At 54.1% G+C, this 19,527-nt stretch overlaps 1 protein-coding gene across 1 annotated transcript; it reads right to left on the reverse strand.

The window, feature by feature from the left end:
- Positions 1 to 1,465: 1,465 nt before the first annotated feature.
- On the reverse strand, positions 1,466 to 15,194 carry LOC142009604 (uncharacterized). The gene is made up of 8 exons (XM_074987902.1): positions 15,110 to 15,194; positions 14,369 to 14,666; positions 13,440 to 13,600; positions 12,683 to 12,980; positions 10,389 to 10,549; positions 9,639 to 9,936; positions 4,093 to 4,253; positions 1,466 to 1,594 (listed from the first exon to the last, which is right to left on the reverse strand). Exons 1-8 carry the CDS (start codon positions 15,192 to 15,194, stop codon positions 1,524 to 1,526), a joined length of 1,533 nt encoding a protein of 510 aa, XP_074844003.1. The 3' UTR covers positions 1,466 to 1,523.
- Between the last annotated feature and the right edge of the window lie 4,333 nt (positions 15,195 to 19,527).

Here is a 19,527-nt window from a genome sequence, read left to right on the forward strand (position 1 = left end):
CAGGTGCGAGGGCCCCTAGGTTTGGCTCGTGACTCTTGGGAAGGCAACGTGGAGGTGGCAGAGCAGCTGGGGTGAGGTACCTGGGGCCGTTTAGGAAGCGTCTGGAGGAGATGACGGCTGTGGGGCAGTGGGATGTGAAGGGGAGCCAGGAGGCACAGGAGGCCTGGTCTGACCGTGGCGCAGAGGACGGGGCCGTTGAGGGAGGTGACCTGGGGTTGGTGATGGATCTGGTGAGGAGGAATAAGATGCAGGAGATCTGGAGTGGACCCTCCGAGGTGGTAGGGAGAATAAATGAGGCGACCTGTGATGTGGGGAAGGCCCATGGCCGGGTGAGTGTGCAGACGGTGCATGTGAACAGGATGAGAGTGTATCACAAGAGGGTGGCGAACGTGAAGGTGAGTTGTTGTGCAGAGGAAGAGGCATGGTCTGTCCCTCTGATTGACATGGTCGCTGAGAGCCGGGGGAAACGCCCCGGAGAGTATTGAGCTGGGGGAGGGTCTGAAGCACTTCAAAGAGGAGGGTGAGAACCTGTTGTCAGTGGTGTCAGACGGCAGGACAAGGAGCAATGGTCTGAAGTGACAGAGGGGGAGGTGAAGGTTGGATATTAGGAAAAACTGCTTCCCCAGCCGGGTGGTGAAGCACTGGAATGCGTTGCCCAGAGAGGTGGTGGATTAAGTTCCGGCTTGAGAAGGTCCTGGCTGGGATGACTTAGTTGGGGTTGGTCCTGGTTTGGACAGGGGGCTGGACTCGATGACCTCCTGAAGTCCCACCAGCGCTGGGATTCTAAGATGCTGACCCCTTGCAGAGGGAAGAGCTGCCGGCCGTGCTGAAGCACCGCCAGAGAACTTCCTCTGACAGACCAGGCCTCACGAGTAGGACGACTCACTCTGTTCAGCCGACTGGGCCCCGCACTGGTCCCAGCTGGGCCGACAGGGCCAAGGGAGAGATGCAGCGGCGGTTGCAGACAGAGGTAGAGAGCGTGCTGGGGATGGGGGTAATAACCAAATCCAAAGCCCCTGGGCATGCCCTGTTGTGATGGTCCCCCAGGAGGATAAGACCATGCAGATTACTAGAAGCTCAATGCCATCCTGATCCTTACCTCACACCCAGGATAGAGGATCTCTTAGATACCCTGGGGGGGGGTGAAGTTCATAAGCACGATGGAGCTAACCAAGGGGTGTTGGCAAATCCCTCTGCATGCGGCTGCACAGGGGAAGTCGCGTTCTTGGTGGCGCCCGGCCTGTCTGAGTCAAGGTCTTGCCCTTGGGGCTGCGGAACTTGGGCCGCCTGCGCGAGGCTGATAAATGAGGTCCTCTGAATGAAGAGAGTCACCCGCGTTGTGAGCCCTGGTCTGGTAGAGGGAGTTCTCACTCACAGGGGGAAGCAGGCGAGGGGATGGAGACGATCGAGACGACAGCTGCAGGAAGAGAGCAGTGGTGTTTATTGAGCGAAAGAGGCTTGTTCCATACCTTCTCTGCCCCCAGTGCAAGGAGAAGTGCAGCTGGGTGCTGGAGGCCTGGACCTCACACGGGGTGAGACGCGCCACCTTGCCCAGGCTGGTGTGAGTGGCCCTCCTGCGCCGTCAGTGATAGTTCTGCAGGTGCAAAGAGCAGAAGACAAGAGCGAGAGGCTGAGATTAGGGTGCACAGGTTGAGCCGGGAGCAGATTTAACGGCCTGAGACCAAAGCGCGGAGTAATAACAGACCACGGGGAGAGCTCACAGTGCAAAGTGGAAATGTGCTTCCCCCCGGGAGTCTGGCCTTGGGGTTCCACCAGGCCATTTCCCTATCGAGCTTATCCAGGATGGCCTCCTACCTCTGCAGCAACAGGGCCTGACCCTTTCCTCCCCGGACCTCCACCTGGTGCCCATTGCAGCATTCCACGGAAAGGTCAACAATAGGTCAATGTTCTCCTGCGCAACGGTAGCTTGTTTGTCCAAAGCCGGGGAGAGGCCGTTCCCTCAGGCGAGTGAATCCCGCCCCCCGTGGGATGTGAGCCTCACCCTCTCCAGACTGGCGGCACCAACATTTGGACAGGTGTTCACACCTACAGCGCTCCTGGAAGACAGGACAGCCTTGGTGATTACAGCAGCCAGGAGAGTTTCAAAACCCCAGGTCCTTAGAGCAGAGCCATTCCAGCTTCGTCTGCACCCCGAGTTCCTTCCAAAAGCTGAGCCAAGTTCCCCTGCAGCCGACGATCTTCCTGCTAGTGTTCTGCTCTAATCTCACCTGCTGTTGCAAGGCCCCGGCCAGCTGCTCCACTTGAACTTCCGCTCTCTCCATCTGATGGCCGGGCACCCTCACAGCTGAGCAGGTCGACAATCTTCTCCTGGGCACGCAGGAGACTCTCCTTGTGGCCGGCTTGCACTGGCTGGCCAGCACTGGTACCAGTACCTGCGTGTGTACCACGGCTGTCAGGGATGCAGTCCTGGGGCCAGCTCCAGGGTCAAATCCAGAGTCCGTGGTGCACCCCTGTGCTGCCCTAGATGACCACAGCGGTGTGGATCCTCGTGGTGCCACAGAGACTCTCCGGAGAGGTGATAAATGGAGGCTTTCCCCTAGAGGCCGGTCTTGAGCTTGGCCTGAGACCCCTGGGTTCGGTGTCAGTTCAGGTGCCAGAGGGCAGCTCTGTGCAGGCAGCGGTGTTCCTGTAAGCTGGGTGCTTGTCCAGCCTCCCAGGAGAGATTTCAGTGCTGGCCAGCTGCTTGGCAGGGAGCCCCCAGCCAGGTTCTTGTCTCTACCAGTGGTTCACGTTCCACATGCCTCCGTGCACACCACAAATTTATTCCACCCCGGACGGACAACATCTGCACCCGGCTGGAAAAGACGAGAGGGAACATTGGCGGGCAGAGTCATCCAGCCGTCAGCAGCAGCATAAGCCTCCAGCGCCAATGATGCCACAGAGCCTGGCGCTGAGCGGGGAGAGCACCGCTCCCCGAGGTGTTTGCAGCGCAGGTGCTGATCCCAGCGTCGGAGGCCGCCGTGGCGTCAGTGAGGGAGAGCAGCCAGGCACGGATCTCGCTCTGGCCCTATTAGCCTGTTTGTCTGCGGGGCACTGGTCATCTGCTACCTGTGCCTCTTCTCGGGCTCCAGCAAGGAACGGCAGCGCCGCGCTCTCGGACAGGCCGCGCGCTCTGCTCCGGCGCGGGCGTACGTGGTGCTGAGGCAGCTCTTGGTTCCAAGGCCGGCTTCAGTGCCGCCTTCACCGGCAGGACTTTTAGCCGCGCTGCCTGATCCTCTCTGCTCTGCAGCTTGATCGGGGGCGGCTCTGGCGGTGACCTTCTCCAGGGCCCTCCCCCGCTCTCCTGAGATCACGTACGTGCCGTTGGCCGGTTGGCACAGGCTTTGCACAGGAAGAGCTCTGCCTACACCCTGGTGATCCCGGCCTGCGCCTGTGTCGAGTGACGGGGCTCTGCTACAGCCAGGGGGAGCAGCCCTGCCACTATGTGCCGCTCGCACCGCCACAGGCGCGAAGAAAAGCCATTTTCAGAGCTTTCACTAGAAAACCAATAAGACACTTTGGCAAGGCAAAGGGTGGGGGTGGAGCACCACCAGCCACCAGCCAGGGACCAGGGGGCTCAGCAGGGGCGTTTGTACCAGTCCTATGAGCACAGGGCACCAGAGCCAATCCGACGGGTACCCCTGGGGGGAACCTCCAATTGCTGTGCTCCGGGCGCCTCCGTCGGCACGGACCTGTGCAAGCGCCCGAAGACGACACACGGAGCTCGAGCTGCTTCCTGGCAGCGACAGGCAAAACTGCCCCTGCAGGTCAGCCCCACTCAGCCTGGGAGCCACAGTCCCGGGGGCAGAGCAGGTTGGGATGGGCTCTCTGCCCAGACACAGCCTCTCTCAGCCCACCCCTTCCCATAACCAGCTGGGGCTGCTCCCCAAGGCCAGGCTGTACCAGGATGTTCAACCGGAGCCTCTACTCTGGCCACGCCCTGGCAGCTGGAGCCCATGTGCAAGTGAGCAGTGGGACGGGAAGAGTCTCCCAGGGTTGCTGCTGTGCCCCCGGGCAGAGGTTGGGACTGAAGGGACTCGGGTATAATGTAGAAGGGAGCAGGATTCCACTCGCACTCTGCCAGCTCCTTACCCTCTAGCGGCAGGGCAGAGCCCTGAGATAGGACCTCGACCTCACACAGGGTGAGATACTCCTCCCTGCCCGGGATGACAATGGTCACGTAGCGGCCCTCCAGCCCGTTGCAGTAGATGGTGCTGAGGGATCCAGGGCTGGTGTCGGTGATGGTCCCACAGCTGAAAACAGAGCGGAAGCCAAGAAGACAAATCAAGACAGCGGTAGGTTTGTCCCATGGAAATTCATCTCCTAATGAACTGTTTTGTTCGTCTTTAAAGTGCTACTGGACTGCTGCTTTGTTCTGAAAACAAGAGAGATGTATTCTAGTCAACTCAGCCTTATGCAGGTCCTTGTATGGTACCTAAGGAGCAAGCTGAAGCCATCTGAGAACCACTAACTGTTTGAGAACCGGGGGCGGGGGGGGGCAGGTAGGGTCCCAGAGGACTGGAGAAGGGCAAATAGAGTGACTATCATTAAAATGTATCGGAGAGAGAGCCGCGTTAGTCTGTACTCTAACAAAGCAAACCAGCAGTCATGTATCACTTTAAAGACTAACAAAATGATTTATTAGGTGATGATCTTTCATGGGACAGCTCCACTTCTTCAGCTCTAGAGCATTTCCAGTCCTGACTGACAGTTATAGAGCACAGAGGTCCAAAAGATTTCAATAAAAACTAACAAATCAAATACATGGCACTGAAAGAGGTGGGCGAGGGGATGGGGGATGTTATGGGTCTTGCCTGAAATAATTACGAACATCTAAGGAAGGGAAGCCGTCCTTGCAGTGTGTGAGATAACTGCTGTCGCTGTTCATGCCAAGTGTTAACGTGTTGAATTGGAGTATGATTTGTGAACTGGGATTCATACTCAAATTCAACACATTAACACTTGGTATGAACAAAGACAGCAATTATCTCACACATTACAAGGACTGCTTCCCTTCCTTTGATGTTCGTAATTACCTCACGCAAGATACAACTTCCCCCACCCCTCACCCTCCTCTTTCAGTTCCATGTATTTGATTTGCCGGTTTTTTCTTGCAATTTTTTGGGACCTCTGAGTCTGGACTGCAAATGCTCTAGATCTGAAGAAGTGGGGCTGTCCCACAAAAGCTCATCACCTAATAAATTATTTAATTAGTCTTTAAAGTGCTATGTGACTGCTGGTTTATCATTAAAAAGGGCAACAAAGAGGAAGTGGCAAATGCTAAACCAATGAGCCCAACTCTGATACCTGGGAAGATAGTGGACCAAATTATCACACAGTATTTCTGTTGGCACCTGGAGGACAATAAGAAGATACATTGTAGCTAACCAGGAGGTGTGAAGAACAAATTCTGCCAAACCAACCTAATTCCCTTCTTTGACAGACAAACTAATCAAATGGATGGGGAAAGTGGTAGATATAATCGGCCTTGATTTTAGTGAGGCTTTTGACAGACTCCCACCTCACATTCTCATAAGTCACCTAAAGAAACATTGCTGAGATGAAATTACAATCAGGTGCATGCACAACTGCTTAAAACCTATACAAAAGGAGAAGTTGTCATTAGTTCATCAGGGAGATATGTAGAGATGTTGTAGGGGTCTGTCGTGCGTTGGGTACTGCTCTATATTTTCATTAATGACTTGACAATGGAGCACAGAGTACTGTTATAAAATGTGCACATGCAGCCAAGATGGTAGGGATTGCAAGAAGTTTGGGAGAAAGAATTCAAAATGATCTTGACAACATGGAGATCTGGCCGGAAATCTGGAAGATGAAATTCAATTAACACAAGTGCAAGGTCCTGCTCCTAGGAAAGAAAACGTCCAACTCCAATTGGAAGTCCGGTGGCACCTTGTAGACTCACAGATATTTTGGAGCGTAAACTTTCGTCGGCAAAGACCCGCTTCATCAGAGTGGATCTGATGAAGCAGGTCTTTGCCCACAAAAACACATGCTCCAAAATATCTGTGAATCCATAAGGTGCCACAGGACGTCTCGTTTTTGTGGATACAGACTAACATGTCTCCCCCCCTCATACTTGTAAACTACAACTGGGGAATGACGGGCAAGGCAGCAGCTCTGCAGCAAAGGATCTTGGGTGATAGAGGATCACAAACTGAGTCTGAGCCAACAGCGTGAGGCTGCCGTGAACAGGGCACATGGAGCCTGGGGACATAGTCACAGAATAAGTTGTGGACGTAAGACGTGGAGGGGAATTGGCCCACTTTACTTGGCCTGGGAAGGCCTCAGCTGGAGGACGGTGGCCTGTCTCCCACACCACACTTCAGAAAAAGACCTGGAGAAGTTGGAGAGACTCTGATGGGCACAAACCGGGACGACATCCTGCCCTCAGAGGAAAGGCAGAGAGGTGCAGTCTGGAGAAGGTAAGGCTGATGGGGGCTGGTAACAGCTTTCAGACAGGTCAGAGGTTGGGTCACAGGCCTCTGAGAAGATCAGAAGATGGGACACCAGCCTCCCCGCGACAGGTTCCACGAGGAGAAGGGGCCAACCCAGACCCATGGTGCACAGTGGATGCTGTGATGGAGTTGGTGGGGGTGCATGTGTGAGTCAGGCTGGATGTGAGAGACAAGCAGAGCAGCTGCGGGTGGCTGAGGATGACCCTGGGGCTATAACCCGGGCTGGCAGGTAACACCTCTGCCCTGAACAAAGAGGAGGGTGGAGCCGAGCTGTTTTTGGATCGGGGGAGCGGTGGTTAGAGGCTGGAGGGAAGAGGGAGCTGGAAGGAGCCAGCCTGGCGAGGGGGAAGCTGCACCCCAGAGGGGCACCCCTTGGGCTCCTCTCCCCAGGACGGGTGGGAATGACTGTCTCTGACTGCTGTACTGACGCTTCTGTGAGAAACTGGGCGTCTGTTGCCTAATAAACCTGCTGTTGTACCTGCTGAGTGAGAGTCACTCCTGCCAGTGGACGGGGTGCAGTTCATGGGGACCCCTGAACCCTATCACAGATGCCCTAGGCGACTGGGTGGCTGTCGATTAACAAAGGAGCTCCTGGCACTGGGAAAGGGCTGCAGGGCTCAGTCAGGCCATACAGATCAGAGAGGGAGCTTCTGAGGGTTGCGCTTCTCAGGGGAGCTGGTCAGGGAGCTCCCCAGGGAAGGCACCTGGGAAAAGAGTCCTGGGAGCGTTTCCAAAAGGGGGAATGACGAGTGCCAGGCCCCTGGGGGTGGGGCTGGTTCCAGCAAACAAAACAGACCCTTGGCAGACAGTGGCGGGTGCGCCACCTCGCAGAGTAACGACATGTGGCTCTGGGGAGCAGCTGCCCTGGTCTGAGCTCTGCTCTGGGGTTACCTGGCCCTGCCTCAGCCAGGCAGGTCCCACAGGCTCAGGCGGTAGGATTCCAGGGGGGCTGCAATACCCCCAGGTTTTGCACCCGGATTCCCCACACTGGGGGGTTGGGCCTGCAGGTGGCTTCTCCAGCCCTGGGTCCTGGCCTCCAGGCAGCCCCCCCTGGAATCTTGCCAACCCCCACACCTTGATGATCCCCTGAGTTTCCACCAGCCCCTCCAGTCCTTGAGGTCCCATCACCTGCTGGCCCCATGGGCTCTGCTGTCCCTTGGGGTCCCACTGCTTTGTGGACCCAACACAGGCTCTGCAGCTGTCCCCAGCTGTGCCCCCTGCCTGGGGCAGTGAGGGCTGCCAGCTCTCCTACACTGGACGGAACGGATGCCATTTGCAGCCATGGAGTCTGTCTGTCTGTCTGGTCCGGGGGAGTGGGTGATCCGATCTCCCCAGGTCTAAAGCAAGGGGTGCACATCAGCCCTCCTCCACAAAGAGCTCCACTGCCCCACTCTCTGCCCCACACAGGACGTGAGTCACAGACTCCAAACAGCTGGGAGTGGCCCCTCCCATGCTCTGCCTCCAGGAGGGCCTGAATTCTTAATCCCTTCGCACCCTTTGTGGCCCAGGCTGGAGCTGGTGTCACCAGACGTCCTGTGACACAGGACGGAAGGAGACGGGGGCTGGTGCCTCCCCGGGCTCTGGGCTTGGGGGCACAGAAACCACTGGGGAAAATGGATGGGGAGGGCACACTGGTCTCTGATGGGGGCGGGCTGTTTGTAAGGGTGGGTGGGACCTCAGGCAGAAGTGGGAGGAGCCAGGGGTGGCCTCCCCCAGCAGCCACTTCACCTGTGGGCCATGAGCATGAGCAGGGACAGAGAGAGGTGGCAGGAGGGAGGGACTTGCCCAGGGAAGGGGAAACAACGAGGCCGGAAGCGGCAGGGCAGGAGTGGAACGAGGCCGGCAGGTGGGGGTGTGTGGAAATGGGGCCAAGCCTTGGGGTGGCAGGGGAGTGATGCAGCCCCCAGAGATCAAAGAAATGGTACTGCCCTGTTTGCGCTGAAGCTGAGCTTCGGGTGGGCCTGCACCACAAGCGCCTGGGCCGGTCGAGGTCCCCGTGTGACATAACTGGATTTTTAAATGGAATCGGAAACCCAGTTCTGGAACCGCTGCATTAAGTTTGCTCCAAAGCTTGTGCCGATCACCGAATCTTTTCCGCTGCTTGTACATCTCTGCCAGTGTCGTAGGTGAAGGTCCCAGCAGTGGCTCTGCACCGGTACTACGAATGTTTTAGAGCGAAGGCTCACAGCGGAAGGCGTGGTCTGCTCCTGGCCAGGGAGATGGGCTGCACAGAGACTCAGCCCACAGCTCAGGAATGGAGCTGAGAGGAGTCATCTGGGAAACTGCCAAGGAATGTCACAACGCCCCACAGGAGCATGGCCAGGGGACCTGATCAGGTGCTTCGCCGTTGCCCACGTGAGCAGGAGCAGAGAACTTCCCTCCACATGGCACGGCTAGAAAGAGGATCTGGGCAGTGGCCAACTTGTCCTTCAGCCCTCAGACCACGGCTCTCAGCCTCCATCTTGGGAGCAGTTTGTAAGAACGTGTGAACTACGCCTGTGTGGACGGCGGGTCCGTCCCTCCAAGGATGTATTTTCAGACCTTTCGAGAGAGCAGCTTGTGCCACCAGCTGCAGCCTGCGTCAACAGCTCTGCCTGACATAGGTAATATAACCACTTCATCACTGTTCCTCTCACACCCTGTCCTTCCTTCCTTCCTGAGTAACCCTTTAGATTCTAAAGCCCTGGCCCAGGGTGCTGCTGTGGGTAAGATCTAAGCGTATATTGACCTGGGACTCCAGCTGGTCCGTCGGGGGAGTGGGAGAATCTGTGTGGAGTTGGGAAATTGGACGACATAACCTGTAAGCGAAGTGAGGAGAGGCACTGATTGGACAATACAGCTGCTGAAGAGTCTGTGGGATTTGCTGGTATAACCCCGTGAGAGCTAGAAACACTGCAAAGGCAATTTTGGAGAATGGTTGTTCACCTCACGGAGGAGGAAACCCCAGTCTAGGCTCTACGTGATCTGGGTTTGAGCTCTTTGCCCCAGTTTGGTTCCCTTAGCAGTGCCTGGAAACCTCCTGTATATTTCATCCTGTACCAGCAGCAAAGCACTCCTGAGCACAGGCAGTTCAGAGGGAAGTAGGCCACTCCATGGCCCAGTCCCTGTACCTGAGCTGCAAGGAGTCATCTCACTGCAGAGAAGAGGGAAGCAACTCACATGGGGTTCTCCTTGCCATGGTTGACCTGGGAGTCTCCCACGTGGATCTGGGCCCCCTTCAGTCTCTCCCCACAGCAGTCTTCCCTGTTCTTCACGATCACCGCGGAGACAGACTGACGACTGCCCAAGTCCACACTCCACCATGCATCTCTGTCAAGTTGGGTGTGGCTGCAGGAGCCTTGTGCAATCTTCCCATCACGTTTTCCATCCACGGCCCTTTCTGCGACATCTCTTCCAGTGACCGGGTGTTCATACGTGGACGACTGAGTGGCCGGACGCCCCAGCGCCAAGTTCAGAGCTGGAATGAGAGGGGAAGAAGAAGGGAGGTGAGATGTGCCCAATGCTTGCAAGAGGGGATGGGTTAGAAGCCCTTCATCCCACACAAAGCCAGAGCTGCTTCCCCGCAGATTTATGCAAACCAGGCACTGACTGAAAGCTGGTTTCCCAGTGGAAGCCCTGTGCCCTGGGGACAAGAGTGATTGGAGTTCGACCCAGACAGAGCCTCTCTAAGCCCACCACATCCCACAGACATCTGGAGCTGCTTTCCCCATGGCAGAGATGGGCCACAATGTTCAGATGCAACCTCTCCAGCCAGCTCCTGCCAGCTGGAGCCCATGCCCAGGTCAGCAGTGGAAAGGGAAATGTCTCCCAGCATTTCTGCTGTCTTTTTAGGCAGAGGTTGGTTCGGATAGGTCTGGAGTACAACATACAAAGGAGCAAGGTTCAACTGATGATATACCAGCTCCTTACCCCCTGGTGATGGGACAGAGCCCTGAGATAGGACCTCAACCTCACACAGGGTGAGATGCTCCTCCCTGCCCGGGATGACGATGGTCACGTAGCGGCCCTCCAGCCCGTGGCAGCAGATGGTGCTGAGCGATCCAGGGCTGGTGTCGGTGATGGTCCCACAGCTAAAGAACATAAGCCAAGAAGACAAAAGCAGATGGATATATTCGAGTCCACCCTTGAGTACTGAAAGAAGGAGTTGAACCAACCTTAGAACCATTACTGATTTTAAGGCCAAATGACAAAGGACAGGTGTGGTTACCGAGGACTAGTGGTGAGCAACATTGTACCTCTCTTTGAAAATGGGAAACAAAGAGGAAGTGTGAAACTCTGGAGCAATCAGCCCAGTGTCAGAGAGTCAGAAGGTAACAGAAGAAATGATCAAACCATGTGAAACATGAATTCATGAAGAAGGAATTATTCCACACCTCATTTTCTTCTTTGATGACTAACCTGCCTAAAGAATGGAGGGAAGCAGTAGATGCGAGCTGTAATGATTTTAAGGGTTTTCCCCAGAATCCCCCATGACACTCTTCTCTTAAGCAATCTTGGGACAGACTGGCTACTTCTACACGTGAAGCCAACATCGAAATAGCTTATTTTGATGTAGCAACATCGAAATAGGCTATTTCGATGAATAACGTCTACATGTCCTCCAGGGCTGGCAACGTCGACGTTCAACTTCGACGTTGCGCGGCACCACATCGAAATAGGCGCTGCGAGGGTACGTCTACACGCCAAAGTAGCACACATCGAAATAAGGGTGCCAGGCACAGCTGCAGACAGGGTCACAGGGCGGACTCAACAGCAAGCTGCTCCGTTAAAGGGCCCCTCCCAGACACAGTTGCACTAAACAACACAAGATCCACAGAGCCGACAACTGGTTGCAGACCCTGTGCCTGCAGCATAGATCCCCAGCTGCCGCAGCAGCAGCCAGAAGCCCTGGGCTAAGGGCTGCTGCCCACGGTGACCATAGAGCCCCGCAGGGGCTGGAGAGAGAGCATCTCTCAACCCCCCAGCTGATGGCCGCCATGGAGGACCCAGCAATTTCGACGTTGCGGGACGCGGATCGTCTACACGGTCCCTACTTCGACATTGAACGTCGAAGTAGGGCGCTATTCCGATCCCCTCATGAGGTTAGCGACTTCGACGTCTCGCCGCCTAACGTCGAAGTTAACTTCGAAATAGCGCCTGACGCGTGTAGCCGCGACGGGCGCTATTTCGAAGTTAGTGCCGCTACTTCGAAGTAGCTGCACGTGTAGACGCAGCTACTGTGTCAATGAAAGGTCCATCAGGCGCGCGCAGAACTGCTTGGAAAATGTGTGCAGAGAAAGGCACGTACCTATGTAGCTTTCAATAGCTGATGGTCAAATTAAGGGAGAATATTTAGAAAGGTCTCACAGGGGTCTGGCCTGTGTCACGTACTGTTCTATGTTGTCATTAAAGACGGGTGGTTGAGCACAGATTACAGTAAAAAAAGTCCATCTGAAAGCAAGCTGGGAGAGAGCGTAAGAGGACTGGGAGAAAGGCTCAACCTCCCCTAAATTCATGGCTGGGGCCCATCCCTGCTCTGCCCCCAGGATGGCCTGAGTTCCCAATCCCTTCTCACTCTTGGGGGCCCAGGCTGGTGCCACTAGAAGTCCTGCCACATAGGACTTGGGTAGACTGGGGCTAGTGTCTGCCAGTGCTCTGGGGATGGGGACACTGACACCACTGGGAAAATGGACAGGGAGGGTTGCACTGGGCTCTGATGGGGGGGAGGGCTGTGTAGGGAGGTGGGTGGGACTTCAGGCAAAAGGGGAGGAGCTACGGGTAGCCTCTCCCAGCAGCCAGTTCACCTGCCGGCATAGCGGATGAGGGGGGGCAGAAAGAGGTGGCGGGAGGGAGGGACATGTCCAGAGAAGGGAGCTAAATGGGGCAGAAAGTGGCAGGGCAGGAGCAGAAAGAGGCAGGCAGGGGTAGGAGGCAAAGTGGGGATGAGCCCTGGGGTGGAAGGGAAGGGATGCAGCCCCTGGAACTCGGCAGGATGGTCCTGCCCCACTTGCGCTACAGCTCAGGATTGGGTGGGCCTGGAGGCCAAGTGCACGGGCTGTGGCCCCCCCCAGACCCACCCACCTCCATGTCCCTGAATCATCAGTCAGGCCCTTACAGCCTCAGGCAGCTTGGAGGGGAGGAGGCACCGGCTGACAATGAGGCCCAGGCCCTGTACCTGAGCTGCAAGGAGTCATCTCACTGCAGAGAAGAGGGAAGCAACTCACATGGGGTTCTCCTTGCCATGGTTGACCAGGGAGTCTCCCACATGGATCTGGGCCCCCTTCAGTCTCTCCCCACAGCAGTCTTCCCTGTTCTTCACGATCACCGCGGAGACAGACTGACGACTGCCCAAGTCCACGCTCCACCACGCATCTCTGTCAAGTTGGGTGTGGCTGCAGGAGCCTTGTGCGATCTTCCCGTCACGTTTTCCATCCACGGCCCTTTCTGCGACATCTCTTCCAGTGACCGCGTGTTCATACGTGGACGATTGAGTCGCCGGACGCCCCAGCGCCATGTTCAGAGCTGGAATGAGAGGGGAAGAAGAAGGGAGGTGAGATGTGCCCATTGCTTGCAAGAGGGGGTGGGTTAGAAGCCCTTCATCCCACACAAAGCCAGAGCTGCTTCCCCGCAGATTTATGCAAACCAGGCACTGACTGAAAGCTGGTTTCCCCGTGGAAGCCCTGTGCCCTGGGGACAAGAGTGACAGCAGGTTGGTGATTGGAGTTCGACCCAGACAAAGCCTCTCTCAGCACACCACAGGCAGCCAGAGCTGCTTTCCCCATGGCAGAGATGGGCCACGACGTTCAGATGCAACCTCCCCAGCCAGCTCCTGCCAGCTGGAGCCCATGCCCAGGTCAGCAGTGGGAAGGGAAATGTCTCCCAGGATTTTTGCCGTCTTCTTAGGCAGAGGTTGGTTCGGATAGGTCTGGAGTACAACATACAAAGGAGCAAGGTTCAATTCATGATATACCAGCTCCTTACCCCCTGGTGATGGGGCACAGCCCTGAGATAGGACCTCAACCTCACACAGGGTGAGATACTCCTCCCTGCCCGGGATGACGATGGTCACGTAGCGGCCCTCCAGCCCGTGGCAGCAGATGGTGCTGAGCGATCCAGGGCTGGTGTCGGTGATGGTCCCACAGCTAAAGAACATAAGCCAAGAAGACAAAAGAAGATGGATGTATTCGAGTCCACCCTTGAGTACTAAAAGAAGGAGTTGAACCAACCTTAGAACCATTACTGATTTTAAGGCCAAATGACAAAGGACAGGTGTGGTTACAGAGGACTAGAGGTAAGAAACATTGTACCTCTCATTGAAAATGGGAAACAAAGAGGAAGTGTGAAACTCTGGAACAATCAGCCCAGTGTCAGAGAGTCAGAAGGTAACAGAAGAAATGATCAAACCATGTGAAACATGAATTTGTGAAGAAGGAATTATTCCACACCTCATTTTCTTCTTTGACGACTAATCTGCCTAAAGAATAGAGGGAAGCGGTAGATGCGAGCTGTAATGATTTTAAGAAGGGTTTTCCCCAGAATCCCCCATGACACTCTTCTCTTAAGCAAACTTGGGACAGACTGTGTCAATGAAAGGACCATCAGGCGTGCGCAGAACTGCTTGAAAAATGTGTGCAGAGAAAGGCACGTACCTATGTAGCTTTCAATAGCTGATGGTCAAATTAAGGGAGAATATTTAGAAAGGTCTCACAGGGGTCTGGCCTGTGTCACGTACTGTTCTATGTTGTCATTAAAGACAGGGGTGGCTGAGCATAGATTACAGTCAAAAATGTCCATATGAAAGCAAGCTGGGAGAGAGTGTAAGAAGACTGGGAAAAAGGCTCTACCTTCCCAAAATTCATGGCTGAGCTGCAAGGAGTCATCTCACTGCAGAGAAGAGGGAAGCAACTCACATGGGGTTCTCCTTGCCATGGTTGACCAGAGAGTCTCCCACATGGATATGGGCTCCCTTCAGTCTCTCCCCACAGCAGTCTTCCCTGTTCTTCACGATCACTGCGGAGACAGACTGACGATTGCCCAAGTCCACGCTCCACCACGCATCTCTGTCAAGTTGGGTGTGGCTGCAGGAGCCTTGTGCGATCTTCCCGTCACGTTTTCCATCCACGGCCCTTTCTGCGACATCTCTTCCAGTGACCGGGTGTTCATACGTGGACGATTGAGTAGCCGGACGCCCCAGTGCCAAGTTCAGAGCTGGAATGAGAGGGGAAGAAGAAGGGAGGTGAGATGTGCCCAATGCTTGCAAGAGGGGGTGGGTTAGAAGCCCTTCATCCCACACAAAGCCAGAGCTGCTTCCTACAGAGATACACAAACCAGGCACTGACTGTGAGCCAGGCTCATAGTGGGAGCTCTGTGTCCTCGGGAGATGAGATTGGTGCTGGGACTTCAGCCCAGACAGAGCCTCTCTAACCCAAAACACGGCCCACATGCAGGTGGAGCTGCTCCCCAAGGCAGAGTTGGGCCGTGACGTTCAGATGGAGCCTCCCTCGGCCTGTCCCTGCCAGCCAGAGCCCACGCCCTGGTGAGCAGTGGGAATGAGAGAGTCTCCCAGTGTTCCTGGTGTCCCCCTGGGCAGATGTTGGTGCAGAGGGGCTGGGGAAACCATAAAAAAGCACATCACTGTGCCAGCGCCTTACCTCCAGGCGGTGGGGTGCAGCTGTGAGAGACCCCAGGCCCTGAGAAGATCCCAATCGTCAGCAACAGGCACCAGAGAAACGCCATCCCCGCACTGTCAACATAGGAGACCAAACTACAGCCATAGCAAGTGGCAGGTGAGACCTGAACATGGACAGGGTAGGCCTCACCTGGCAACAAAGGGGATGGGGGCGGGCTAGCTCAGTGGTTTGAGTATAGGCCTGCCTAAACCCGAGGTTGTGAGCTCAATCCTTGAAGCAGCCATTTAGGGATCTGGGGAAATAGATTGGGCAAGGGAAGAGGGCTGGTGCTTGGCCCTGCCAAGAAAGCAGCAGACTGGACTCAATGGCTACGTCTACACGTGAAGCCTACTTCGAAGTAGCTTATTTCGATGTAGCGACATTGAAATAGGGTATTTCAATGAATAACCTCTACATGTCCTCCAGGGCTGGCAACGTCGACGTTCAACATCGACGTTGCGCAGCACCACATCGAAATAGGCGCTGCGAGGGAACGTCTACACGCCAAAGTAGCACACATCGAAATAAGGGTGCCAGGCACAGCTGCAGACAGGGTCACAGGGCGGACTCAACAGCAAGCCGCTCCCTTAAAGGGCCCCTCCCAGACACAGTTGCACTAAACAACACAAGATCCACAGAGCCGACAACTGGTTGCAGACCCTGTGCATGCAGCATGGATCCCCAGCTGCCGCAGCAGCAGCCAGAAGCCCTGGGCTAAGGGCTGCTGCCCACGGTGACCATAGAGCCCCGCAGGGGCTGGAGAGAGAGCATCTCTCAACCCCCCAGCTGATGGCCGCCATGGCAGACCCTGCAATTTCGATGTTGTGGGACGCGCAACGACTACACTGTCCCTACTTCGACGTTGAACGTCGAAGTAGGGCGCTATTCCTATCCCCTCATGGGGTTAGCGGCTTCGACGTCTCGCCGCCTAACGTCAATGTTAACTTCGAAATAGCGCCCGACACGTGTAGCCGTGACGGGCGCTATTTCGAAGTTAGTGCCGCTACTTTCAAGTACTTTCAAGTAGCGTGCACGTGTAGACACGGCTAATGATGTGCCAAGGTCCCTTCCAGCACCATGAGATGTGTATCTCCATTAAAAAAACAAGAGGCATTGTGACCGAGGGAAGGGGCCAACCTGTGAGTAGAACCAGAGTTTCTGGCAATCTAGTCCCCTCTCTGCCCCCTCAATCACCTTCCTGTGTTGAGGAGTGGTTTCTGCTGGCCTTTTGGGGAGAAAGCTTGGCACATACAGCAACCCTCTCCCAGAGTGTTGGGATAGTAGAGGGATACAGGTGCTTGCCCGTCTAGCAACCAGCATTTGTACACCAATGAAACTGCAGTGTGGTCAGGGCTGCTCAGCAAAGCTGATTTGAAAGTTAAAATTGGAAAGCTTTATACAGCACTTCTAAGTTTCTCTGGCAATTCTCCTGTTGTTAGGTGTACAGTGCCCTCATTAAGGTGGAGAGCACATATTAGTCATGGGGGTAAAGTACATTACAGAGCTTTGGTAATGATGCAGAAAACAAACATTAATCCTAGGAAATTTGTGCCTAGGTTTAAACATACTAAAGATCCAAACGTGGTAAGGTCAAAACATGCAGTCTAGGCGCTCAAAGAGCCCCAGTTCTACCCTGTCGTTGTCCCAGGAGGAAAGGAATAATAAAAAATATTTGAATCATAGAATCATAGAAGAGTAGGACTGGAAGGGACCTCGAGAGGCCATCGAGTCCAGCCCCCTGCCCTCATGGCGGGACCAAGCACTTTCTAGACCATCCCTGAAAGCCACCTATCTAACCTCTTCTTAAATAGCTCCAGTGATGGAGATTCTACCACCTCCCTTGGCAATTCGTTCCAGTGTTTGATCACCCTGACAGTTAGGAACTTTTTCCTAATGCCCAGCATGAACCTCCCCTGCTGCAATTTAAGTCCATTGCCTCTTGTTCTATCCTCAGAGGCAAGGAAGAACAAGTTCCCTCCCTCTGCCTTATGACACCCTTTTAGATACCTGAAAACTGCTATCATGTTCCCCCTCAATCTTCTCTTTTCCAAACTCAACAAGCCCATTTCTTTCAGCCTTTCTTCATAGGTCACATTCTCTAGACCTTTGATCGTTCTCGTTGCTCTCCTCTGGACCCTCTCCAATTTCTCCACATCCTTCCTGAACTGCGGTGCCCAGAACTGGACACAATACTCCAGCTGAGGCCTAACCAGCGCAGAGTAGAGCGGGAGAATGACTTCTCGTGTCTTGTTCACAACACACCTGTTAATGCATCCTAGAATCATGTTTGCTTTTTTTGCAACAGCATCACACTGTTGACTCATATTTAGCTTGTGGTCCACTATAACCCCTAGATCCCTTTCTGCTGTACTCATTCCTAGGCAGTCCTTTCCCATTCTGTATGTGTGACACTGATTGTTCCTTCCTAAGTGGAGCACTTTGCATTGGTCCTTATTAAACTTCATCCTGTTTACCTCAGCCCATTTCTCCAGTTTATCCAGATCCTTTTGAATTATGACCCTATCCTCCAAAGAAGTTGCAACCCCTCCCAGCTTGATATCGTCTGCAAACTTAATAAGTGTACTTTCTACGTCAATATCTAAATCGTTTTTGAAGATATTGAACAGAATTGGTCCTAACACAGACCCCCTGCGGAACCCCACTAGTTATACTTTTCCAGCAGGATTGAAAACAATTAAGAACTACTCTCTGGGTACGGTTATCCAGCCAGTTGTTCACCCACCTTATAGTAGCCCCATCTAAGTTGTATTTGCGTAGTTTATTGATAAGTATATTATGTGAGACCATGTCAAATGCTTTACTGAAGTCTAGGTATATCACATCCACCGCTTCTCCCTTATCCACAAGGCTCGTTATTCTATCAAAGAAAGCTGTTAGATTGGTTTGACATGATCTGTTTTTAACAAAACCATGCTGGCTGTTCCCTATCACCTTACCACCTTCCAAATGCTTGCAGATGATTTCTTTAATGACCTGCTCCTGGCGCAGAAGTTAAGCTGATTGGCCTGTAGTTTCCCGGGTTATTCTTGTTCCCCTTTTTATAAATGGGTACTATATTTGCCCTTTTCCAGTCTTCTGGAATCTCTCCCGTCTCCCATGATTTTCCAAAAATGATTGCTAAAGGCTCAGATACCTCTTCTATCAGCTCCTTGAGGATTCTAGGATGCATTTCATCAGGCCCTGGTGATTTGCAGACATCTAATTTTTCTAAGTAAATTTTAATTTCTTCTTTTCTTATTTCCACTTCTAAACCTACCTCTTTTTCACTAGCATTCACTATGTCAGTCATTCCTTCAGATTTCTCAGTGAAGATCGAAACAAAGAAATCATTAAACATCTCTGCCATTTCCAAATTCCCTGTTACTGTTTCTCCCTCCTCACTGACCAATGGCCCTACCCTCTCCTTGGTCTTCCTCTTGTTACCAATGTATTTGTAAAAAGCCTTCTTGTTTCCCTTTATGCTTGCAGCTAGTTTGAGCTCATTTTGTGCCTTAGCCTTTCTAATCTTGCTCCTGCACGCTCGTGGTGTTTGCCTATATTCGTCCTTTGTAATTTGTCCCAGTTTCCATTTCTTATACGATTCCTTTTTTAGTTTGAGATCATGCAAGATCTCCTGGTTAAGCCAAGGCAGTCTTTTGCCATGTTTTCTATCTTTCCTACTGTGATGGGGTTCTGGGGTCCCCCAAGCTCTGCACCCTGTCCGCAGGCAGGAGAGTCTCTCACTCAGCAGGAAAACAGCAGGTTTATTAGCCGACAGGACACAGCATCGTACAGAGGAGTCAGTACGGCAGGCAGAGACAGCCAGTCCAATCCATGTTGGGGAGAGGAGACCCCAAGGGGCCCCCAGAGCCGGGGCCTTGCCCCCTCCTTTGTCTCGCTCTCCCTCAGCCCAGACTCACTGCTTCCCAACTTCCAGTTCCAATTCAAACCCCTCAGGCTCCACCTCCTCCTTTGTCTGCAGTACAAAGGTGTTACCTGGTCATCAAGGTTACCCTCAGCAGGAGCCCCACACCCTCTGTGAGCCACTCACATACACACAGGTATCCCCCACTCCATCACATCTCTCCCCCCTTCCAGACCGAACTGAGCGGGGTCACTCAGCCAGGGACCTGGGGAAGTTTGGGGCTCTCCCCTTGTGACAGGGCATCGGCTGTACCCTCTGTTCTCCCCTCGATGTGCACCACCTCCACATCATAGTCCTGCTGGGGGAGGCTCCAAGTCAGGAGCTTGGTCTTGGCCCTTTTCATGTGATACAGCCGGGCAAGTCCCTTTAGTTCCCTTGGGTTGGTTGGTCTCGCTGCTTCGGCCCCGGTCCGTCAGCCACGTTCTCAAGTCGGGCGGGCAGAGCCCATACAGATGCTGCAGCACCAACAGATCAA

This window comes from Carettochelys insculpta, chromosome 2, assembly GCF_033958435.1.
Source record: "Carettochelys insculpta isolate YL-2023 chromosome 2, ASM3395843v1, whole genome shotgun sequence".
Lineage (NCBI taxonomy): Eukaryota > Metazoa > Chordata > Testudines > Carettochelyidae > Carettochelys > Carettochelys insculpta.

Bases quoted from the DNA above. Each gene is read 5' to 3' on its own strand.
- LOC142009604 (XM_074987902.1), bottom strand. From the start codon at position 15,194: ATGGCGTTTCTCTGGTGCCTGTTGCTGACGATTGGGATCTTCTCAGGG. The intron at 13,601-14,368 runs GTGAGTTGCTTC...TATGTTCTTTAG, and splicing joins CATGGCAAGGAGAACCCCAT to CTGTGGGACCATCACCGACA. The intron at 1,595-4,092 runs GTAAGGAGCTGG...TTGCACCTGCAG, and splicing joins CTCTGCCCTGCCGCTAGAGG to AACTATCACTGACGGCGCAG.